This window comes from Heteronotia binoei, chromosome 4 (assembly GCF_032191835.1).
Source record: "Heteronotia binoei isolate CCM8104 ecotype False Entrance Well chromosome 4, APGP_CSIRO_Hbin_v1, whole genome shotgun sequence".
Classification (NCBI taxonomy): domain Eukaryota; kingdom Metazoa; phylum Chordata; class Lepidosauria; order Squamata; family Gekkonidae; genus Heteronotia; species Heteronotia binoei.
The window spans coordinates 59,004,318-59,025,021 of NC_083226.1; the positions used below are offsets into that span (position 1 = coordinate 59,004,318).

General features: G+C 43.2%; 1 protein-coding gene across 2 annotated transcripts in view; it reads right to left on the reverse strand.

Annotated features, from left to right (window-relative positions):
• The window catches only part of KDM4C (lysine demethylase 4C), a 390,817-nt gene that overhangs the window by 81,123 nt on the left and 288,990 nt on the right, over positions 1-20,704 (reverse strand). For both annotated transcript variants that reach the window (XM_060237364.1, XM_060237363.1), the window contains exons 17-18: positions 18,770-18,825; positions 7,158-7,266 (exon numbers count right to left, since the gene is read on the reverse strand). In XM_060237364.1, coding sequence (XP_060093347.1) covers positions 7,158-7,266; positions 18,770-18,825 — 165 coding nt within the window. The remainder of the gene's footprint in view (positions 1-7,157; positions 7,267-18,769; positions 18,826-20,704) is intronic.

Here is a 20,704-nt window from a genome sequence, read left to right on the forward strand (position 1 = left end):
AGCTAGTTAGTGCATAAGTTAATGTTCAGTATAATGACTTTCCTTGATTTTACTGCCTGCAGCAATATTCTTGAAAAGCTGAAAGTTAATCAATATTTACTTATAAGTTCAAGAATTGCATGACAGCAATAGTATACATCACTGTCAAGCATTTCTACACTTCCACAAAATACAACCCTGTACAACACCTCTCAACTTTATATAAAATTATTTTCTAGTAAATTAGATTAAAAATTATAGTCCAATTGATTCAATTCTCTTTGAAAATGTAACATTAAAGAGACTGAACCTGCCAATACTTTTAAAGCTAACATGCATTTGCCCACGATTTCATTCTTTACACTGAGTGAAATCTCTCTTTTTTAGAACTGATTCAGCTATTAGGGGTCAAAATGATAATCTTTGGTTTTCACACTTACTGATATTTATTGTTAAGAGCAAATTTTCAAGTATATAAGATTCTACATATACTGCTCTGACCTTATCCAGATACTGAAAGGTTTTGTAGATCAGTCATCACTATTGCACAATTCTATTTTTAAAATAAGGCTCCTCACTCGGAATATACTCAAACTCATACAATACAAATTGGAGGTAATCTAAAGCCCAAGAGCAACTTCAGCCACTGCAAAATTCATTTTTTACCTTTGGAGAAATAGATCTGGAATGTAAAAATAATAAGATGCTGTACAGGGAAAAGATAAGGTTTCATTAGCTGAGATAAAAAGAAACACTGCTGAAAACCAAAAGGAATTTTTAAAAACCCCAATCCAATGCTAAATAATGACAATCAGGATTTTTTTCTTGAGGGGGCAGGCAGGAGGCAGTTTAGCGTGGTGGAGCTTACTTCAGAGGAAACCTGCTAAGCAGATTGGGCTGTGCAAAGGAATGGAGAAGCTGCTCTTGTTTTGTTTTGACTGAGCAGCTGGTGTGCATATTCCAAGTCAGGGCTTGCAAACAAACATTTATAGGAAACTTCATATTAACTTTACTTGTGGAATATTTCGGAAGTTCGGATTGTTCAAAACTGTCACCTTCATTTTTAAAAAAAGGTTTCCATTTTTTAGTATAGTTTCAGTCTCATCCAACAAACCTTTGAACAAAGCAGGAGTCAACCAAGTGAAATAAATAGCACTTCGATGAATTGTTGTTTATTTTTATTGTGTAAAATATTAATGCATTTTAATTCTTAATTTTATTGTTAGAATTTTTGTGTTGTGAGCCGCCCTGAGCCCGCTTTGGTGGGGTAGGGCGGGATATATATCTAAATAAATAAATATTCAGAATGTCAGCTTTTGTGTGCTCTCTAAGCACACTTCATTATGAATGCTAATGATCTCCCTGGCCAGACAATGATGGTCTATCGACACTTCCAGCTAGAAGTTGGCAGCTAGTGGGGAAATGAGAATAGCTTATACCTACAAAATGTTTTTTTTCCCTCTCTGTCTCTCCTACCAGAGCAGACATGGCACAATCAATCTTCTGGCCAGGCTGGACAAATTGGGAACGGGGCATTGCCTAGTGAGAGAGCCCTCTTGTAGCTACAGGCCTGATGACAATACAATCAGACATCACATTGCTGGCTCAAAAAGATTACACAAGGGGGAAGTTCCTGTTTCTGCATATTGCCCCCTTTCCTGCTGGGGCCTCTATACAGTTCATAACATTCCAGAGGGCCTCCCCAAGTCATATGCTCATGTCACAAGCAGTGCAGACCCCAGCACGTAAGCTGGAAAGCACAACTTTTACTCCAATAGGCCTGCTTTGGATCTAATTCATGACTTTGGATCTAACAAATGACAGCCAATTCCTCAGGGGCCTGAAAGGAGCCCTCTGGGGGCCTGATTCAGCCCCTAGGTCACATGTTTGACACTCCTCCTGCAGATATTTTAGTGTTATATGAAAACATGAGTGAAGTCCTACAACCACTTTCCTGGAAGTAAGTTCCATTAAACAAACCTGAGTGGTATTCTGAGTAGACCAGCATTCTGAGTTTAGGATCAAACTATATCTGCTCTATTTGTCAACGTTATGTAATGTTTTTAGTTATGTATTGCCAGACAGCAAGCCTGTGTTAGTCTTATGATAGCTTTATAAACAAATATAACAATGGAGTGATAGTATGAAAACTGTCACAAGATTATGAAATGTTAGATGGGCCAGTGCTTTCATAATTACCCAGAATGTGCAATACAAAACTTTTTGTCGGTCTGAACTATGTACTTCAACCAAAATTAATTTACAGCAAAATGCTGATGTGCGACATCAGGTTTCAGATCACATTATTTGTATTAAAAAAACAGAGAAGGATCTGCAAGATATTACAGAGGGAAAGAGGAAGAAACTTTTTTTCCAACTGTTTCTCTCCTTCCTTTGCCACAATGCCTTTGGGTGAATTCTTTTCAAAGGGTGGGTCAAGTGGGAAGGCTCTTCATCTCTGTTGCATATTTTTTATGTCAAACTCAGCCAACTATAATTCAAATTAAATGATAAATTAAATGATAAAAGGTATGTTCTGCCCAGCCGTAGTTTCCTATATACATATTTAGGCACCTGGGATTGAATTTGGAAATACTATAGATCAGGGTTGTTGAACTCATTTGTTATGAGGGATGGATCTGACATAAATGACAACTTGTCAGGCTGGGCCATGTGTGTCATAAAATGCAGTCAATGCAGATTAATTTATTTTAAAGAAATTTTCATCACAAGAACAAAAAAAATTACAAACTACATCTTATCAAAAGTATAAAATACTGTCCTTTTTGACAAACTTTTATATAGATTCCCTTTAATTTTACAAATACAATTATCTGTCAATATAAGAAAAAGCTGAAATAACCTATACAAAGTGCTGTTTTTTATGTACCAGACAGGGTGCATGCCAGAAAAAAAAGAGGGGGAAATTATGTCATATGATGAAATTAAGCATTTTAGTGCAAACCTGAATAAATTTACATCCTGAAGTTAAACCACATGCAACTCAGGTGCAGCGATATAAACTTTATAAAAGGACACAAACACAATTAAGGATTTTTTAAAAAAATTAAAATAAAACATGATTAAAACATTAGCACTTGTTGGTTTTAAGGGTGCTTTCTTTGTATATTTCCAATAGGATCCAGAGAACTGGGCAAAGGGAGCTCTGGCTCTCTCCGCCAGGGAACCAGGAGGGGAGGAGCCTCAGCCAATAGAAGGAGGAGAGGCTTGACTCAGTAGCTTTGCTGTGCGATTGAGAGAGCCTGGCAAAGGAAGCTATCCCTTTCCCCCCTTCCTCCCTAAGGGAGAAGAGCCTCAGCCAATGGAGAAAATGGAGGCTTTGCTCTGTAGCTCCTGTGTGATTGAGCAAGTCTGGCAAAGCAAGCTGTGATGCAGAAGGAAACAAATGACAGCCAATTCCTCAGGGACCTGAAAGAAGCCCTCTGGGGGCCTGATTCAGCCCCCAGGTCACATGTTTGACACCCTTCCTGTAGATATTTTACTGTTATATGAAAACATGAAAATACACAAGCTCAATTATCAGGAAACTAATGATCAACTTGCAGCACAACCCCCCCCTGAAATTCCATGGGATTATATGATAACATATTCCTTATGCTATAATCATAACTGGATTTGCTTCAAGAGTAGAATATGTCATAGAAATGATCTCATTCATAAAAAAAATCTTCAACATGCATGCATATAACAGCTGAGCCAAACAAATACAGCATTATGTATAGGCTTTGCAGGCTTTACAATATACTTTGTTATAAGCAAATGTGCTTTCTATGGTTCTTGCTATTTCCTATTAATGGTACATTAGAGAATGTTAGCCAATACCATGCACGCACGTAAAAATGTAAGCATTCACTATCACAGGGGTGGCCAACAGTAGCTCTCCAGATTTTTTTTGCCTACAACTCCCATCAGCCCCAGTCAGCATGGCCAATGGCTGGGGCTGATGGGAGTTGTAGGCAAAAAACATCTGGAGAGCTACCGCTGGCCACCCCTGCACTATTAGTTTTTGCATAGCTGTTCTTCGTTAAAGGGATTTTTAAAACGAAATTAAAAGTTCACTGCAGGGGAGACTAGCTTTGAACTGCATAATGAAACTACTGTTCACTTGTATTTGGTCATGATCTTAAAACTGTTTTCATTTTTTCCCATATGCATATCAAAGCTTTATTCAAAACATCTGGGGTTTTTATGACGATGGATGCTGGCAATGTGAGAGTCTAAAATGTATCAATTGTTCATTGCTTGAGTAAATAAAAATCTGTTTGTTTATGTCCCTTTCAACCCTTAAGGGGTGTGAAGACATTAGATTTTTTTTAAAAAAATAAAATACTATTTCGGTCCTATGTGATCTAAACAAACACTTCATGTGTGCAATAAACATCTGTGCTCATGAGCTGAACAACTGTTGGCAATTTTCTTGTTTTTAAGCTATAGAGAAGTAGTATCTCAGTGATAAATGATTCTGAAAGGAGAATAAGGGTACAAAAGCCATATATGCAATGAGATGTTATGATCTATTTTGGTTCAGAAGCTTCCTTAAGGACCAACCTTAGGGGGGAAATTATTGGTTGGACACATTCATGTCATAATCTTTAAAACTATTTATCCCCAAGAACAGCAGAACAGATACTCTTCAGACAGATCCAAGAATGAAGAATATCCACGTTATTTTTAAACTGACAGTGCAAAATACTAGTTTCTAGGTATTTTAGTTCATCATTGATTTATAACTCATACTGGACAATAATACTCTCTTTCAGGCCATGCTCAGTAGATCTGTCCATGCTCATAGATGAACCGTTAATCTAAACAGTTACTTATCAATGCTGATACGTCACCAAACAGAGATGCAAGTCCAGAGCCAGATACCACAACCAATCCAGATGCAAACTCTAGAGCTAACATTGCATAGTAGTTACAATAATCGATTAGGGGTGAGATCACATGAGACATTTGGTGTGGCAGTATTTCAGCTCTGAAAAAGCCAGTTCTCTTTTATCTGCACTGTGGCATTCACATAGCCTGTTGCCTGGAGAGGCACGAGCTGCACATGCATAAGAGGAGCATTCGGACTGCTCATGCACTTGTGGGGTGGGTGCAGCATGCACCTGAACATTCAGACATCTGGGAAACACACCCTGCATACATTTTAGAAGTTTACTACTGGGAAGTTTCCGGTAGCTATTTAATCAAGTCCTGTCCTGTCCTAAGACTAGGTAGGACTAAAGGGGCAGATGTGTGCGTGTGATTGCACACATTAAATCCAGGTGAGAGGAATGGCTAAGTCAGGCCAAATCTCTCATGTGATTGCACCCTAGGACTCAGATTCAAATTCCCACTCAGCAAGGAAGCTCATTGGCTGACCTTGAGCCAGTCTAACCTACTTCACAAGACTTCTGTGAGGATAAAATACCTTTCGCTATGAGTTTTTTGTAGGAAGGGTAGGATTAAAATGTTGGAAATAAATTAATCAAATAAAACTCTACCTCTGCCTATTCAAGCAAAGTTATCACAGGAGCAAACATCACTGGCTAGACCATTCACTTCCTCCAGCCTAATATATGCCATCACATGCCAACAACATCTTTGGGCTATCTACATAGATCAGACAAGTCAGCCTCTAAGCCAAATATACAAACTGCACATAGAAAATGGCAACAGACAGAAACTGGGCAAGAACATTTCAGATTCAGGACCACTTGGCTACAGACGTGAAGAGAATAATAATTATCAAAAGCATTTACTCTAGTCTGCAATCTAGATAAAGGTCTTTACATTGCTTATTCTGTACATACTTGAGGTTCATGTAGAAATGCATTCCATTACCACAGTTCACAGTTCTTTAATTTATTATTTATTTTCAGTCTCTGCTCACCCAAAGGATCTCACTTACAACATTAAATCCATATACATAAATTTAAAACAACAAAAAGCAGCTAATATAAAATATTATCTTTTAAATATTAAACTATTAAAATATGTATGTCTAGCATCATACAACTAACAAAAATAACCCAAATATGAAGATTACACTTCAAAGGCTACTCTAAACAATTTAGCCTTGTATGCAATGCAGAAACTAAACAAGCCTGGCAGAGCACAGGTGTAATCAGAGAGTGTATTTCATAGGCCAGAAGCCACAACTGAGAAGGCCCTTCCCCTGGTGAGAACGAACTGAGACATCTTGGGTCCAGGCACCTACAAGAGGCTCCTAGAGTACGACCAAAGGAAGCACAGCAGGTTGTATCACTATGTATACGCATGTGTGTATGCAGACTTCTGTGTGTATACAAACACATAAACTGAAAATAAATTATGCATCTGATGAACTAGGCACTAGTTAATAAAAACTAGGGCTACCACATGTTTCTCTTTTGTTTGTGTGCCCATCTTCTTTTGGGATCTTTGTAAAAAAACTGATGAAAATGTCCACTTTTGGGGTTGGAAAGTTAGGAATATTCCAAGTTAGTAGCAATTAAAGTAAAAGGTAAAGATAATCCCCTGTGCAAGCACCAGTCATTTCCAATTCAGGGGCTGACATTGCTTTCACAACATTTCCAGGGCAAACTTTTTACAAGGTGGTTTGCCACTGCCTTCCCCAGTCATTTACACTTTTACCCCCAGCCCCCTGCAAGGTGGGTATTCATTTTACCGACCTCAGAAGGCTGAGTCAACCATGAGCTGGCTACCTGAACCCAGCTTCCGCCAGGATCGAACTCAGGTCATGAGCAGAGTTTGGACTGCAGTACTGTAATTTACCACTTTGTGCTATGGGGCTCTTAGTAGCAATTATTACAGCATAAATGCTAGGGGTATTTAATATTAATCATAGTGATCACTCACTATGGTCAGTCGGGAAATCTGTCCTCTTTTTTGTTTTTCAAAACATGGTAACCCTACAAAAACTTATGTCAGAAGGTACCAAAAAATTCTTCTCCTCCTCTTTTTACACACATGTGAACTGAGAACAAACTATGCATCTGATGTACTAGGCACTAGTTGACAGAAACTTACGTCAGAAGATACCAAAAAATTCTCTCCCCCCACCCCTTCTTTTTCAAAATGTGTAACATCTCTACTATTTGGACATGAACTTTTCAAATTCTTGCAGTGATAAATTATATATGTAAAACAGAAACTTAGACCCTATTACTCACCAGTTTTAACCTCTGCAAAGGTATCCTGTTTGTGTCTATTGGTGTTCTTTCTGTGACATTACCAAATCTGACTTCTGGAATAGCAATTGCACACATGACATGAGCCCACCTGCAAAGAACAGCAGCACACACAACAGAAAGAAATACAAGCAGTAATGAATTAGGAGCAAAAGAAATCCATCATCATATGATCATGTTCCCAATATACTTCTTAAACATAGGTCACATCAACACTGACAAAAATAGTATTATGTTGGAGTTGTTGAAATGATAAGATCTTTTTCTCATATTAGTCACTGAAAATATAACCCCAGAACTGGAAGTCCTCTGGGTTTGCCCCACATTTCAGATTATAATGACTTCAGCAGAGAAATCTGCTCTTATTGTCAAGTTTGAACTGAAACTTTACCTAACAGCCCATTTATTCCTATTGTCTGCCCATTCTCACATCACCCTACCTAACAGCAGCAAGCAATACTTGCTGGCTCTCATCTCAGTTTCCCCCACAGCCCTACAAACTTGACATTCAAAACCCAGAGAACAGAAGGATTTTATTTAGAGAAGAAATACTGTACTTTGCTAGTGACTCAGATAATATTTTTTAATCTTTCAACTGAGACATAAAAAATTAGCTTTGCATTGTATTAAAATTCTGAAATACTAGATGACTTTCGTAATAATTATATGCATATATTTTTTCAAACAGATTAAAATTATATAAAAAGGGTGCCATGAGGGGGACTAAAGATGGATTACAATATATAAAAAGTAATTCAACCAGACAGCATGAAACATCCAACAAACAATGCAGCAGGATTAGAACTATGGAACTGGAAAACAATGCAAACAAAAAACTAAGACGAGACATAGTATAATGCAGAAAGTTGATGACAAAGAAGACAAGGCAGTAGAAGAAAGGTTTACATATAATAAATATTGCAATGGACCACAATCCAATTCCCTTATAAAAGACACCTCATAAACTAAGGATCCCCAACCTTTCCAAGCCTGTGGACACATTTGGAATTCTGACACAGCATGGTAGGAGCAGCAACAAAATGACTGCCACACAATGGCTGCTGCAGGAGGTCAAGCCAGCCACTAAATGATTGCCAAAGCATAACTTCAGTAACACAGTGCAGATCCTTGTGCTCTGGTGGCAGCTATGAACAAGGCAACATTTTTCTAAAAAAATTCCACAGCCAATCTAATATCCAATAGTCAGTATGACACCTTGCTGGGCAAAACGTCTACCTGGTCCCACTCATTTCTTAAAAACATTCGGTGGGCACCAGAAAAAGTATCAGAAGCTCCTTGGTGCCCACAGGCATGACATTGGGAACCCTTGTCCTAAACTGTTACACTGAACTACCGTTTTTATGCCAATAAAGGTTAACATGAACTTGAACTACAATTCTATTTTTTAGAAAAATAAAAATGCCCTCTTTTTATACCTGTTTTAACTTCACCAACCGATGGTGGTTTTGTGCTCTATCCTTCTTCTAGAGTGTGACATTTAACATTTTATTTATATTACTGTTCTTACTTTGATTTTAAAAACTCTTATTTGTGAGCTGCTTTGGCCATAAAGGTGGGATATAAATATTTGAAGAAACATAATGCTAATCTTGTTCTTGGAAGTGAACAAAAGAGATTTTGCGCAAGCTACATCTAGAGGGAGAGGCAACTCAACCCTGCAGAGTCTGCCCAGAGAGGCTTAGTTCAGATTCAAACACTGTAGATCTGGTTCCTGCCTGCATAACTTTCAGGGCTGCACTATCAAAATGAACTCTGTAAGGGGCTGCCCATAGAGAAAATGATGAGGTACAGAATGCACAAATATAAGACATTGTTTTCTGATAGGGTAAATCACTAAGAATATGTTTCACCAGTTGTCTAAAGCTTCCCCCCCCCCCCCAAATAGTCTCTATAGAGACTATGTTGCAGCCTTAAAAATGAGTGCACATGGCCTTTCTTCACTTTTGGTGTTCTGGAGGAGGAGGAAGTGGTAGATAGGTTAGCTATTTGGTCAGCTGGTAGGTTGCTTCTCAGCTCAACCCTGCAGAGTCTGCCCAGTGTCTGGTCTTGTAAGCGCATCTCCCTCCCAATCCCTTCTCACTAACAAGCCAGCAACTCCCACTTGTCTGGTGCCCCCAGCACCCATAGCCACTGACAATCACCTCTCCTAGGGTTACCAAGTCTAACTCAGAAAATATCTGGGGACTTTGGAGATGGAGCCAGGAGACTTTCCCATTCCCAAAATAAATACATAAAAATACAGCAGTGCAGTTCTCCTGAATATAGCCTTCATTTCCTCGTACTCAAGCAGCCCATGTCCTGTACGCTGTCTCGCTCTCTCTCTTTCACACACACACACAGAAAGAGAGAGCAGTCAAAATAAACAGTCTGAGATCCTACACTTGTGTGGTCTCACTGGGGCAATTTACTCACGAGTTGCTGAAGCTCCAAGTTCTATCAGACTAACACAGGGAAAGCAAATGTTCTAGTTCCTCCTTTACTATGCGAACAACTTCTAAAAGAATTGTGAAACAAATGGAGGGTCTCTGGACTGCTACAGCAAAGGTTCTAGTTCCTCCGTTACTATGCAAACGTCTTCTAAAAGGATTGTGAAACAAACAGAGGGTCTCTGGACTGCTATAGCTTCACTGCTAACTGGGAACAGCCATCTTGTTCTGCTGGCTTACCCCACCCCCATTTAGCCTGACTGGATCCTAGATTTAAAGGCACAGACACACCATCCAGAAAACAAGCCTTTCCAAGGTTCTTCTAGTTCTAAAGTAGAAAGTCAGATGCGGGCTGTGGGGGCGGGGTTCCCCCCCACCGGCCAGCTGACTGGGGGTGGGAAGGAGCCTGCAAAACCGGGGGATCCCCCGCTGGGACCTGGGGATTGGCAAGCCTAGCCTCTCCTCCCCTCCCCCATCCTCTGCTAAGCTTGCACAAGAGCCAGGAGCCACCTTTGGCTAACTGAGGGCTGCATGCAGTTCCTCTTTGGTGCTCCTGGTTTCTTCATCCAGACATGGGGAAGACGATTTCCAGGCATAGCTCTTGGCTGGCCAGGGTCAAGCTGCTCTTCGGTTCTGGCTGACTTAACTGGCCAAGTATTGAATTTCTCTCCTGGGACCCACCACTCTTACTCCCTTCAAAAAACCCTTTTTCAGCCCTGGTCTGGATGAGCCTACCTGAGAAAGTGCAAACTGCTTTTCCTTGGCACTTGCATTCTCCCATGCAATTGTTCAAAAAGCAAAAAAACAAAAACGTGTGCATCTCTCCACCCTTCATGCATCTAACACCTAGTAGAACACATACTACACCAAGACTATGAATCATAGAGTTGGAAGGGACCTCCAGGGTCATCTAGTCCAACCCCATGCACAATGCAGGAAATTCGCAAATACCTCCCCTAAATTCACAGGATCCACATTGCTGTCAGATGGCCATCTAGCCTCTGTTTAAAAACCTCCAAGGAAGAAGAGCCCACCACCTCCTGAGGAAGCCTATTCCACTGAGGAACCACTCTGTCAGGAAATTTTTCCTAATGTTGAGCCAGAAACTCTTTTGATTTAATTTCAACCCATTGGTTCTGGTCTTACCTTCTGGGCCAACAGAAAACAATTCTGCACCATCCTCTTTATGACAGCCCTTCAAGTACTTGAAGATGGTGATCATATTACCTCTTAGCCACCTCCTCTCCAGGCTAAACATATCCAGCTCCTTCAACCTTCCTTCGTAGGACTTGCTCTCCAGACCCCACACCATCTTTGCTGCCCTCCTCTGGACCCATTCCAGCTTGTCTATATCCTTCTTAAAATGTGGTGCCCAAAACTGAACACAATACGCCAGGTGAGATCTTACCAGAGTGGAGTACCAGCCAGCATCTTTCTTTTCTTTTTTTGGCAGCATCTAGCCTTAAGAATTGAAACTCTGTTATATGACACTTGGCTGGTCCTAACAATAGATAGTCTGTATTCTATGGCTGTTCTGTGCCTTCATGTAGCTGTAATCCAACTGTCAGAAAAGGGTGTGTATGGAATAGATCCTTTGCCTTTTTCTAGGAGGGTCATAAATGGGTGGGTATGACTTCAGTGTTGCTGGGTGCCCTGCCCACTCTCCTTCCTTCTCTGATGGGCAGAATCCAGGGAGTGGAGAGTTCCTTTTCCTTTCATCTGCCAGCACTGTACTCCCATAAACAAATGTTTAAACAGGCTCCAGATCTTGATGCAATAATTCAGAGCAAGAGGTGTCAGTGATCAATGCACACATATTCTTAGGCAAGTAAATCACAGCTCGTGTGATCAGTTAACCCCCACTTTGTGGAAAGAGAAGGACTGCATGGGTGAAGACTATTCATGCAGTCACCAGTTCATACACAAAGTTAACATGGTGAAGGTATGTGAGCTTCTGTTCCTCATCATATGGACAGTGCACATGCTAGGAACACAGTGTGAATCATCTACCAGTTAACAAGTATTTTTGTTAATGCAGAGTTTTCATACATGCATGCACACCCACAAGCCCATATACTACCAGAATAAAAGCCTCAAAGTAATAGTACAACTAAGGATGCAAGCCTCCATGTGGGACCTGGGAATTCCCCAGAATTACAGTTCATCTCCAGACTACCGAGATCAGTTCCCCTGGAGAAAATTGATGCTTTGAAGGGTGGACATTATGGCATTGTACCCCACTCAGGTTCTTGCCTTCCCCACTCTCAGTCTCTAAGAGTTTCCCAACCGAGATCTGGCAACTATACACCCCCATCCCTTACTGACAGTCAGGAGGGACCTAGCAACCCTAATGCAAAACTGATTTTTTTCTACAACAGTACATGGAGGAAAAACTTCAGCCTTCTCCCTTGAGAATCTTAAACATGCTGTATTTATAGTTAGGAAACAAAATATTGGTCAGGTGAACAGCATTATATCAGCTTCAGTACTATTTTAGGAGTATGTTATAAAAGGAACTCAAGTCGTTCATGATCCAGAGCCATATTAAACTGATTTAGATTGATTATTTTGTTAATGGTATGCTTATTTCTAACAAAACATTAGTAATACCAACCACCATAATCACAAAATTCCAGAGCTAAAGAAAATACACTTAAATGTGAGATAACACTACAAGACTTGCCCATGCAAACAATGACAAATGAGCTTTCATTTGCTTCTTTTATACTGTCATCAGCAGAAACTGAGTGTGGAATGTTTAAGCACCAGTAGAGGTAAGAAAACAAAACTTCCACTTTAGCTCATAAAATGTATTCACAAAGTAGCAGAAACTTAACTTAGTAACTTAATTGGAAGCTACCTGTGCCTTTCAATAGAAGAAGTAAGGCTCTTATGGTAGCTCATTTTTGCAAAGATAAAGGAATATAAATTACATTCCGAAGCTGTCTTTGTGTAAGACTAACTGCAATATGAAACCCATCATGAAATTTGGTATCTCCATAAGAATGTTTTAATGTGGCATCAATGTTTTACGAAAGGCTCTGGGGGCATTTCTCAAATGCAGTAAAACTCAGTTTCTCTAACAAACTAAAGTTGTTCAATTGAATTGACAGGAACACAAGTAAATAGGATGAATCAGGAAAAAAGGCTCATCTTCTGAAAACACACTGGGCGTTTTCGCACTGACCTTCAAGTAGCGCGACCACCCTCTTCACACCGGAGGATCTGCCCGGATTTCGCACAAGAAGCGCCGGCGCACCCAAAAGAGCCGGCTACTTCCGTCGCGAAACCCGCTCAAACGGAAACCGCCAAGAAGCAGGAAAACGTTTGAGCGGGTTTCGCGACGGAAGTAGCCGGCTCTTTTGGGTGCGCCGGCGCTTCTTGTGCGAAATCCGGGCAGATCCTCCGGTGTGAAGAGGGTGGTCGCGCCACTTGAAGGTCAGTGCGAAAACGCCCACTATGAACAGCTTCTGACCTGGAATCCCAGATTAGGTAGGAGATTTAGTTAAAATATCAATCCATCATATTTCTTCTTCCAAATTCTTGCCAAACTGATCTCCAGCAGAGTGATGAAATCACCAAGACTCACTGTTCTGGGCTACCAACACCCATGCCAAAACTGGTTTCTTTCCATTGGAATGGGAGTTCATGTAGAATTGCCAACATTTTAAATCTTGTTAAAAGCTTGGCTGGAGACCTAGGATTAGAACTGATCTCCAGGAGGCAGAGATCAGTAATAGGAATTACATGATACATTTATGTACCATTGACTGTATTGTAAGTGCTTTCCAACTGTGGCAGTCTGTTAACAGAATCTGAGAGGTGCGGTGATAGAATTTACTATTTAGAGACATGTCCTTCTGGAAAGCCAGTTTGGTGTAGTGGTTAAGTGTGCGGACTCTTATCTGGGAGAACCGGGTTTGATTCCACACTCCTCCACTTGCACCTGCTAGCAAGGCCCTGGGTCAGCCATAGCTCTGGCAGAGGTTGTCCTTGAAAGGGCAGCTGCTGTGAGAGCCCTCTCAGCCCCACCCACCTCACAGGGTGTTTGTTGTGGGGGAGGAAGGTAAAGGAGATTGTGAGCCGCTCTGAGACTCTTCGGAGTAGCTGGCGGGATATAAATCCAATATCTTCATCTTCTTGGGTCAGTGCTTGAGCAATTGATAATCTGTACCCCAGCATCATGTCCCAAAACGATCATGTGACAGAGGCAGGGCAAGCACTCTTCCCTCAGTTCTGCCTTTGTCACCATGAGGAGCCAGAGATCACAGCAGGTCAGCCCACAGCAGGGAAAGGAGGGAGGAATGTGTGCCTGCACAAAAGGCCCACTTAATGAACAGTGGTTACAAGTAAGTGCAACCCTGTTTTCATCATCATGGCTTGTGCTCTAGTGGAATGGGCAAGACATACCAACTTCACTATATGATGTTTTGATAGCAGCCACTACCCCCCAAGACAGTAACTGGGATGCTGCTGCTATTACCTTATTTTGACCCTTAAAACAAAGAAAGAACTTCCTATCCTTCCTAAATTTCTCTGTTAATTTTAAATAAAAAAGAGTGCCCTCTTGACATCCAGTGGGTTAAAGTTTTATTCAGTAGTGAGGGTTGGGGAAAGGGAACCCTGGAAGGACTACATCCAGATTGATATGAAACCTAGAGACCACTTTGGACAAAAAAATCTAGATTGGGTCTCAAAACCATCTTGTCCACAGGGAATTTGGTGCATCTTAATGCACTCTGCTCCCCCAGCCTACATGCAGAAGTGACTGCTACCAAGAAGGCAGTCTTGTAAGAAAGGAATGATGTCAGACTTTGCCATGGGTTTCAAAGGTTTTTGTAGCAGGCACTCCTCTGCATATTAGGCCACACACCCCTGATGTAGCCAATCCTCCTGGAGCTTGTAGTAGGCCCTGTACTAAAAGCCCTGTAAGCTCTTGGAGTATTGGCTACATCAGGGGTGTATGCAAAGAAGTTCCTGCCACAAAAAAGCCCTGTTTATACATCAACTTAGACTAGACAGAGGAAACAAATTATGCAAAACTTTGAAGAAATGCATCGGATTCTAAAGCAGAGAATACTGAGAAGGTATCAATACCATTATGGAAATCTGAAATGGCCATTAAATGAACCTTAACAGAGGAGGAGTCTAAACCTCTATGCCTTAACAATAATAAGTAATCAAAAAAATTAGGTAAGACACAAGTGACAGGGACAACCCCCTAATCGACAGCCCAGCTAGAGAATTTTTGCCACTTAGCAGCATTGGGCTTTCATGTGGAAGGTCTCCTACAGGCACTAATGATCACTCTTGCCCTCTGAGAAAAACTAGCGCGGATCGAATGAACCATGCTGTCAAGTGCAGAGACTGGACTTCCAGGCATGGAGGTCAATACTCCCTCTAAGCTGTGGACTCTTGTGAGCAAAAATTCTATTTTGTGAGCTACTGGCATGAATATTGTGAGCTATTGCATAAATGAGGTTGCTCTGGAGCCACTTTTCCTGAGCTAAGACAAAAATGTGTGAGCCAGAGGCTAAAAAAAATGTGAGCTAGCTCACACTAACTCAGCTTAGAGGGAACACTGATGGAGGTATTCATCAATTCAGATTTTGATCCTGGGTCCATTTACTCTTCAAGATCAAACATGAGGGGTGAAGCTTTATTTTTTTATTTATTTATTTATTTAATGGACTTATATCCCGCCCTTCTCACCGAAGTGTCTCAGGGCGGCTCACAACATAATGATTCATACAATTCCATTTAAAACATTTACAGATACAATAAAAGCATAGTTAATAAAACAAGATAAAATAAAGCCAGCGGTCTATAAGAGCATTTTGTTCCATCCAAAGTATCAGTTAGGTGTTATAGGCCTGCCGGAAGAGGGCTGTCTTGCAGGCCCTGCGGAACTGCCCTAGGTCCCGCAGGGCCCGCACCTCCTCCGGCAGCTGGTTCCACCAGTAAGGTGCCGCTGTTGAGAAGGCCCGATCCCTGGTGGATTTTAGGCGGGCCTCCTTTGGCCCAGGGACTACCAGCAGATTTTGTGAGCCGGAACGTAGTACTCTCTGGGGAACGTGTGGGGAGAGACGGTCCCTAAGGTAGGCAGGTCCTAGGCCATACAGGGCTTTAAAGGTAATGACCAACACCTTGTACTGGACTCGGAATGTTACTGGCAGCCAGTGCAGATCCCGGAGCCCCGGCCGAATGTGCTCCCATCTTGGGAGCCCTAATAGCAGCCGGGCAGCAGCGTTCTGCACCAACTGCAGTTTCCGGGTCCGGCACAAGGGTAGCCCCATGTAGAGGGCATTACAGTAGTCCAACCTCGAGGTGACCGTAGCATGAATCACTGTTGCTAGGTCATCGCGCTCCAGGAAGGGGGCCAACTGTCTCGCCCGCCTAAGATGAAAAAAAGCGGACTTGGCAGTGGCTGCTATCTGAGCCTCCATCGTCAGAGAAGGCTCCAATAGCACCCCCAGGCTCTTGACCCTGCCCGACGCTGTCAGCGGCGCGCCGTCAAAAACTGGCAGGGGGATTTCCCTTCCCGGGCCGCAGCGACCCAAGCAAAGGACCTCTGTCTTCGCTGGGTTCAGCTTCAGCCTGCTCAGCCTAAGCCACCTAGCCACTGCCTGTAACGCCCGGTCCAGATTTTCTGGGACGCAGGCGGGCCGGCCGTCCATAAGCAGATAGAGCTGGGTGTCATCCGCATATTGATGACAACCCAGCCCATACCTTCGGGCAATCTGGGCAAGGGGGCGCATATAGATGTTGAATAACATCGGGGAAAGTACCGCCCCTTGAGGCACGCCGCAGTCAAGCGTGTGTCTCTGGGACAGTTCCTCCCCAATCGCCACCCTTTGTCCCCGACCATCAAGGAAAGAGGAAAGCCATTGCAAGGCCAGCCCCTGAATCCCAGCGTCGGCAAGGCGGCGCGCCAGAAGCCGATGGTCGACCGTATCGAACGCTGCCGATAGGTCCAACAACATCAGCACCGCCGAGCCGCCTTGATCCAGATGCCGCTGAAGGTCATCCACCAGGGCGACCAGCACCGTCTCCGTCCCATGGCCCGGGCGGAAGCCAGATTGGTAGGGATCAAGGATAGAAGCATCCTCCAGGAAACTCTGTAGCTGCAACGCCACTGCCCTCTCAATAAGTTTGCCCAAAAAGGGCAAATTCGAGACCGGCCGATAGTGTGCCAATTCGGCCGGATCTAATGTTGTTTTCTTCAAGAGGGGACGGACCACCGCCTCCTTAAGCGCTGATGGAAAACGCCCCTCCAGTAGGGATCTATTTATGATATCCCGTATAGGATATCATAAATTATCATATCATTTTCTAGTGAGCTGTGTTGCTCACTAGAAAATGACTAGTTGTATGCTTTCCCTTGTTCCTTCTCTGGTCCTGTGGCTGAAAGGTAGGCCAGAGGAAGGCAGTATAATGACCCTGCTGGTCCCATGAGCCCAATTGTAGTGGGAACATCATGGGAAAGGGGAACCAGAAGAACTGCTGAGAAGATTACTGAGGGGGTTGTTGTTCTTGATCCCTTGGAGGCTCCTTCTAACGAGGAAGAACCTCAAAAATGTCATCATTGGACGGAAGCAGGGATCAATGTTGTTGTCCCAATAGTGGTGTTGGAATTGGAAAGTGGAGATGGTCAGCGTCAGGCCTCAGATTCAGCAGGAGCACAGCTCCTGAACCTTTCTGAGGGTCCCCCCTCTTCCTCTCTACCTACCTTGTCAATTGAATAGTAGGTGCAGCTGCATAACAATCCCTGGATTAGGAGAGCAGGCAGCCAGCCAGCCACCAGGAGCTTTGCCACACACCCAGCAGCCATTAACCCCTGGAGAAGCCCACGCCACCCTTTCTCCACTTCTTATGTGATTTGGGGTGGTGAGTGGCTTACTGGCCTTTTGACTGGGGGTGCTGGCCCTGGAAAGCCCCAGGCGAACGGGATCTGCTTGGGCTGGCTGGATCTCTAGGCAGCCCAAGCAGGCCTCGCTCGCCCGGGGCTCTCCTTTCTTGCATTGAGTTGCTTTTGGCTGGGGGCTGCATATGCTGATGAGTTATGCTAATGAGCCCCACAACCTATTTTTCTACCCCTAATTGGCATTCAGGCGATTTCAAGCATCACCCAGTTCGCAAACTGAGGTTCATGCCTATCCTTAACCACAACTCTCCCATGAGCCTCTGTGTGGTTTTTTGGAGGTAGACACTCAGCTCCAAAGTGAATCAGTGATTCAAAGTCAAGGGGAAGATTCCACCTCAGCTGGAGATGATAGTGAACTCCAATGCCAAAGAGACAGTCTTTCAATGCTGAGGGAAGGAAGATCAGCATTGAGGCAAAGGTAATTGATGTTCTCAGTATTTAGTCTTCTTCAACTTCTTCAATGACAAGCAGGTAAGCATTCATGGTTTCATCAGTATGAAGGCCGAGGGGATCAGTATCAATGCTACGGAGGAGGCCCTCAGCCTTCTTTTCAGGCTGCGTCTGTTTTTCAGCTTGGGGATCTGCAACACCCAAAGCCTTCTTGCACAAGGCAGCCTTAAACCAAGTCGCCCTCCCATCTCTTCCTTTCAGTGTCAAATGGTGGCAGGTTGAGCACATGGCTGAATTGTGCCCTTCACACAAACAAAGCAGGCATGATCTAAGAGTCTTTTGGGGCCATTCTGGCCCCATATTTCTCATATTTTTAAAATAAAGACATTGTGTCCTTCAACACTCAGAAAAGTTAGAAGAACAGAGACTGTAAAGGCTCACGCTCTGTTCACAGTGGCAACAAGGAAAGAACTGAGGAAAGAGTGCTGTCCCTGCTTCTGTTGCCTGATCTTTTGAGTGAGAAAAATGATACACTGTGAGCAGAGAGAAGAGGGAGCTGCTCTGAGGTTCCAGAAAAATCTCGTTAAAAGCTTGGTAGCTCTTCCAGCAGCTGGCCTGTGACTGCACAGTCTCATGTGTGCCTGGCCTGCACAGAAGCCACAGTGATGAACATGATAACCATCCTTTGATACACGCAAAAAATAATCTCTTTAACAAACAGTTCATTGGAAAACATGGACAGTTGATAGCAGGTGCTGTAGAGGATTTTAGCAGTCTGTAAGCTGACAAAGCTGCAAATGAATGACCTTGACCAAACTGGATAAATCACTTACTTCCTGTCAGTAGTTTGCTTGAGTGCTCCACCTCTCAAATTACACAGGCAACATTCCTACAAAGGAAATAAAAAGACATAATCAATCTAAACCGGCAAAGCTATAGCTACATTGCTGATTGTTATATATATACACACACACATAAATAATGTTGCAACTGACAGATTTTGGAAGTCACAATTTTAAAATACTAAGCACCTCAGAGTTTGGACTGCGGTGTTAAAAATGACAACACCACCTGATAAGGTATCAATCAGGTACCTATTTCCCAACTGGCTCAAAATAAAGTATATGCTAGATTTGTCTGAAAGCATATTTAATGAACCTTAAGCATAACAAGTCAATTGATATAAGTTGTAATTACCACTCCTGTATTTATCTGGCACCCAGGGCCGGCTTGCCCACTAGGCAAACTAGGCGGTTGCCTAGGGCGCCGTGAGGGTGGGGCGCCAAATTGGGCTCCCCACCCCCCTCCAGGTGCCCCAGGCAAGCACGTAGTTTGCCTGCCTCCCCCGGCTGCTACTGCCGCCCACCACCACCTCTGCCCGCCCCTCCATTCGCTTCCCTTCACCTCCCTCCGCAGTACCATTCTCCCCCCTCCCTGCCACACCTCCTCCTTCCTCCCACCCTTCGGACCCTTCCCCACCCCATGTCAATTTCAATGCCGGAACCAGCTCTAGCGCCATGTTCCGCCTATCTAAAGCCCCCCCCCTCCCCGGCCAATCATTCAATCGAGGGTAAAACAACGCCACAGGGGCGGGACATGCTTACAGTCTGTCAGGACCTAATACGCAAGGGAGTTCCTGCTGGGCTTTTTCTACAAAAAGGCCCTGCTTCTGAATAAACATGCTTAAGGACTGTACTGCACAGTCAGTCTTCAGCAGAAGACAGAAAACTGGATGTCCATCAGCTCCCAACACTGACAAATACCAGAGCAAACAACCACTTTCAGAATGGATATAAACATCTGTTTCTACCATATCTGAATATAACTCAAAAGTCCTCCTTTATAAAGACTTGAGGGATGGTGGCTCAGTGGTAGAGCATCTGCTTGGTAAGCAGAAGGTCCCAGGTTCAATCCCTGGCATCTCCAACTAAAAAGGGTCCAGGCAAGTAGGTGTGAAAAACCTCAGCTTCAGACCCTGGAGAGCCACTGCCAGTCTGAGTAGACAATACTGACTTTGATGGACCGAGGGTCTGATTCAGTATAAGGCAGCTTCATATGTTCATATGACTGGTGAGAAGCAGTGGCTAGAACACCTATTCAAATATTTTAGAAGGAAAGATTTCTCTGGTCCAAGATAGGTATAGTATAGTACGTTCAACGTAAGGAAGAGGCAAGGTGGTAGTGATCATAGCTCTTTATTTCAGTACAGCATAGTATAGGGCTGCACTCTAAGACTGGCTACCTGGGCCAATGGGGCCAACTTATATAGACTTCAAGGTTCCCACGCTAGCACACCATTGGATCATTCAAACCAGCAAGGGGGCCATGATTGGAGCAAGGCAACAGGTATTTGGATCCGGCTGCCTATTGTTCCTGAGTCCCCAAGCTCAGTCCTTATGGCTCCAATGAGCCAGGCAGGAACACCCATACTAGTCTACATTTTGGTCCACATACACAACAATAGGGATGGGCATATACCTCCCCACGACTCTAGATTCATCACAAAAATCACCAGGTCATGATTCACGAACTGAGGTTCATGCCCATCCCTACCCACAATTCTCCCATGAGCCTCTGTGTGATTTTTTGGAGGTGCATGGGGCTCCTGGTGGGAAGCCGGAGTGGGAAGAGTAAGAGGGATTGCTGAAATAGCTTGAATCCATTTCCACGTAACTGTGGAGCTGGTGCATCCATCAGCTGTGAGGCTGAAATAGATGCAAGCCATTTCAGAAATCCCTTTTGTTCCTTCCTGCTTTCAAGGGATCTAT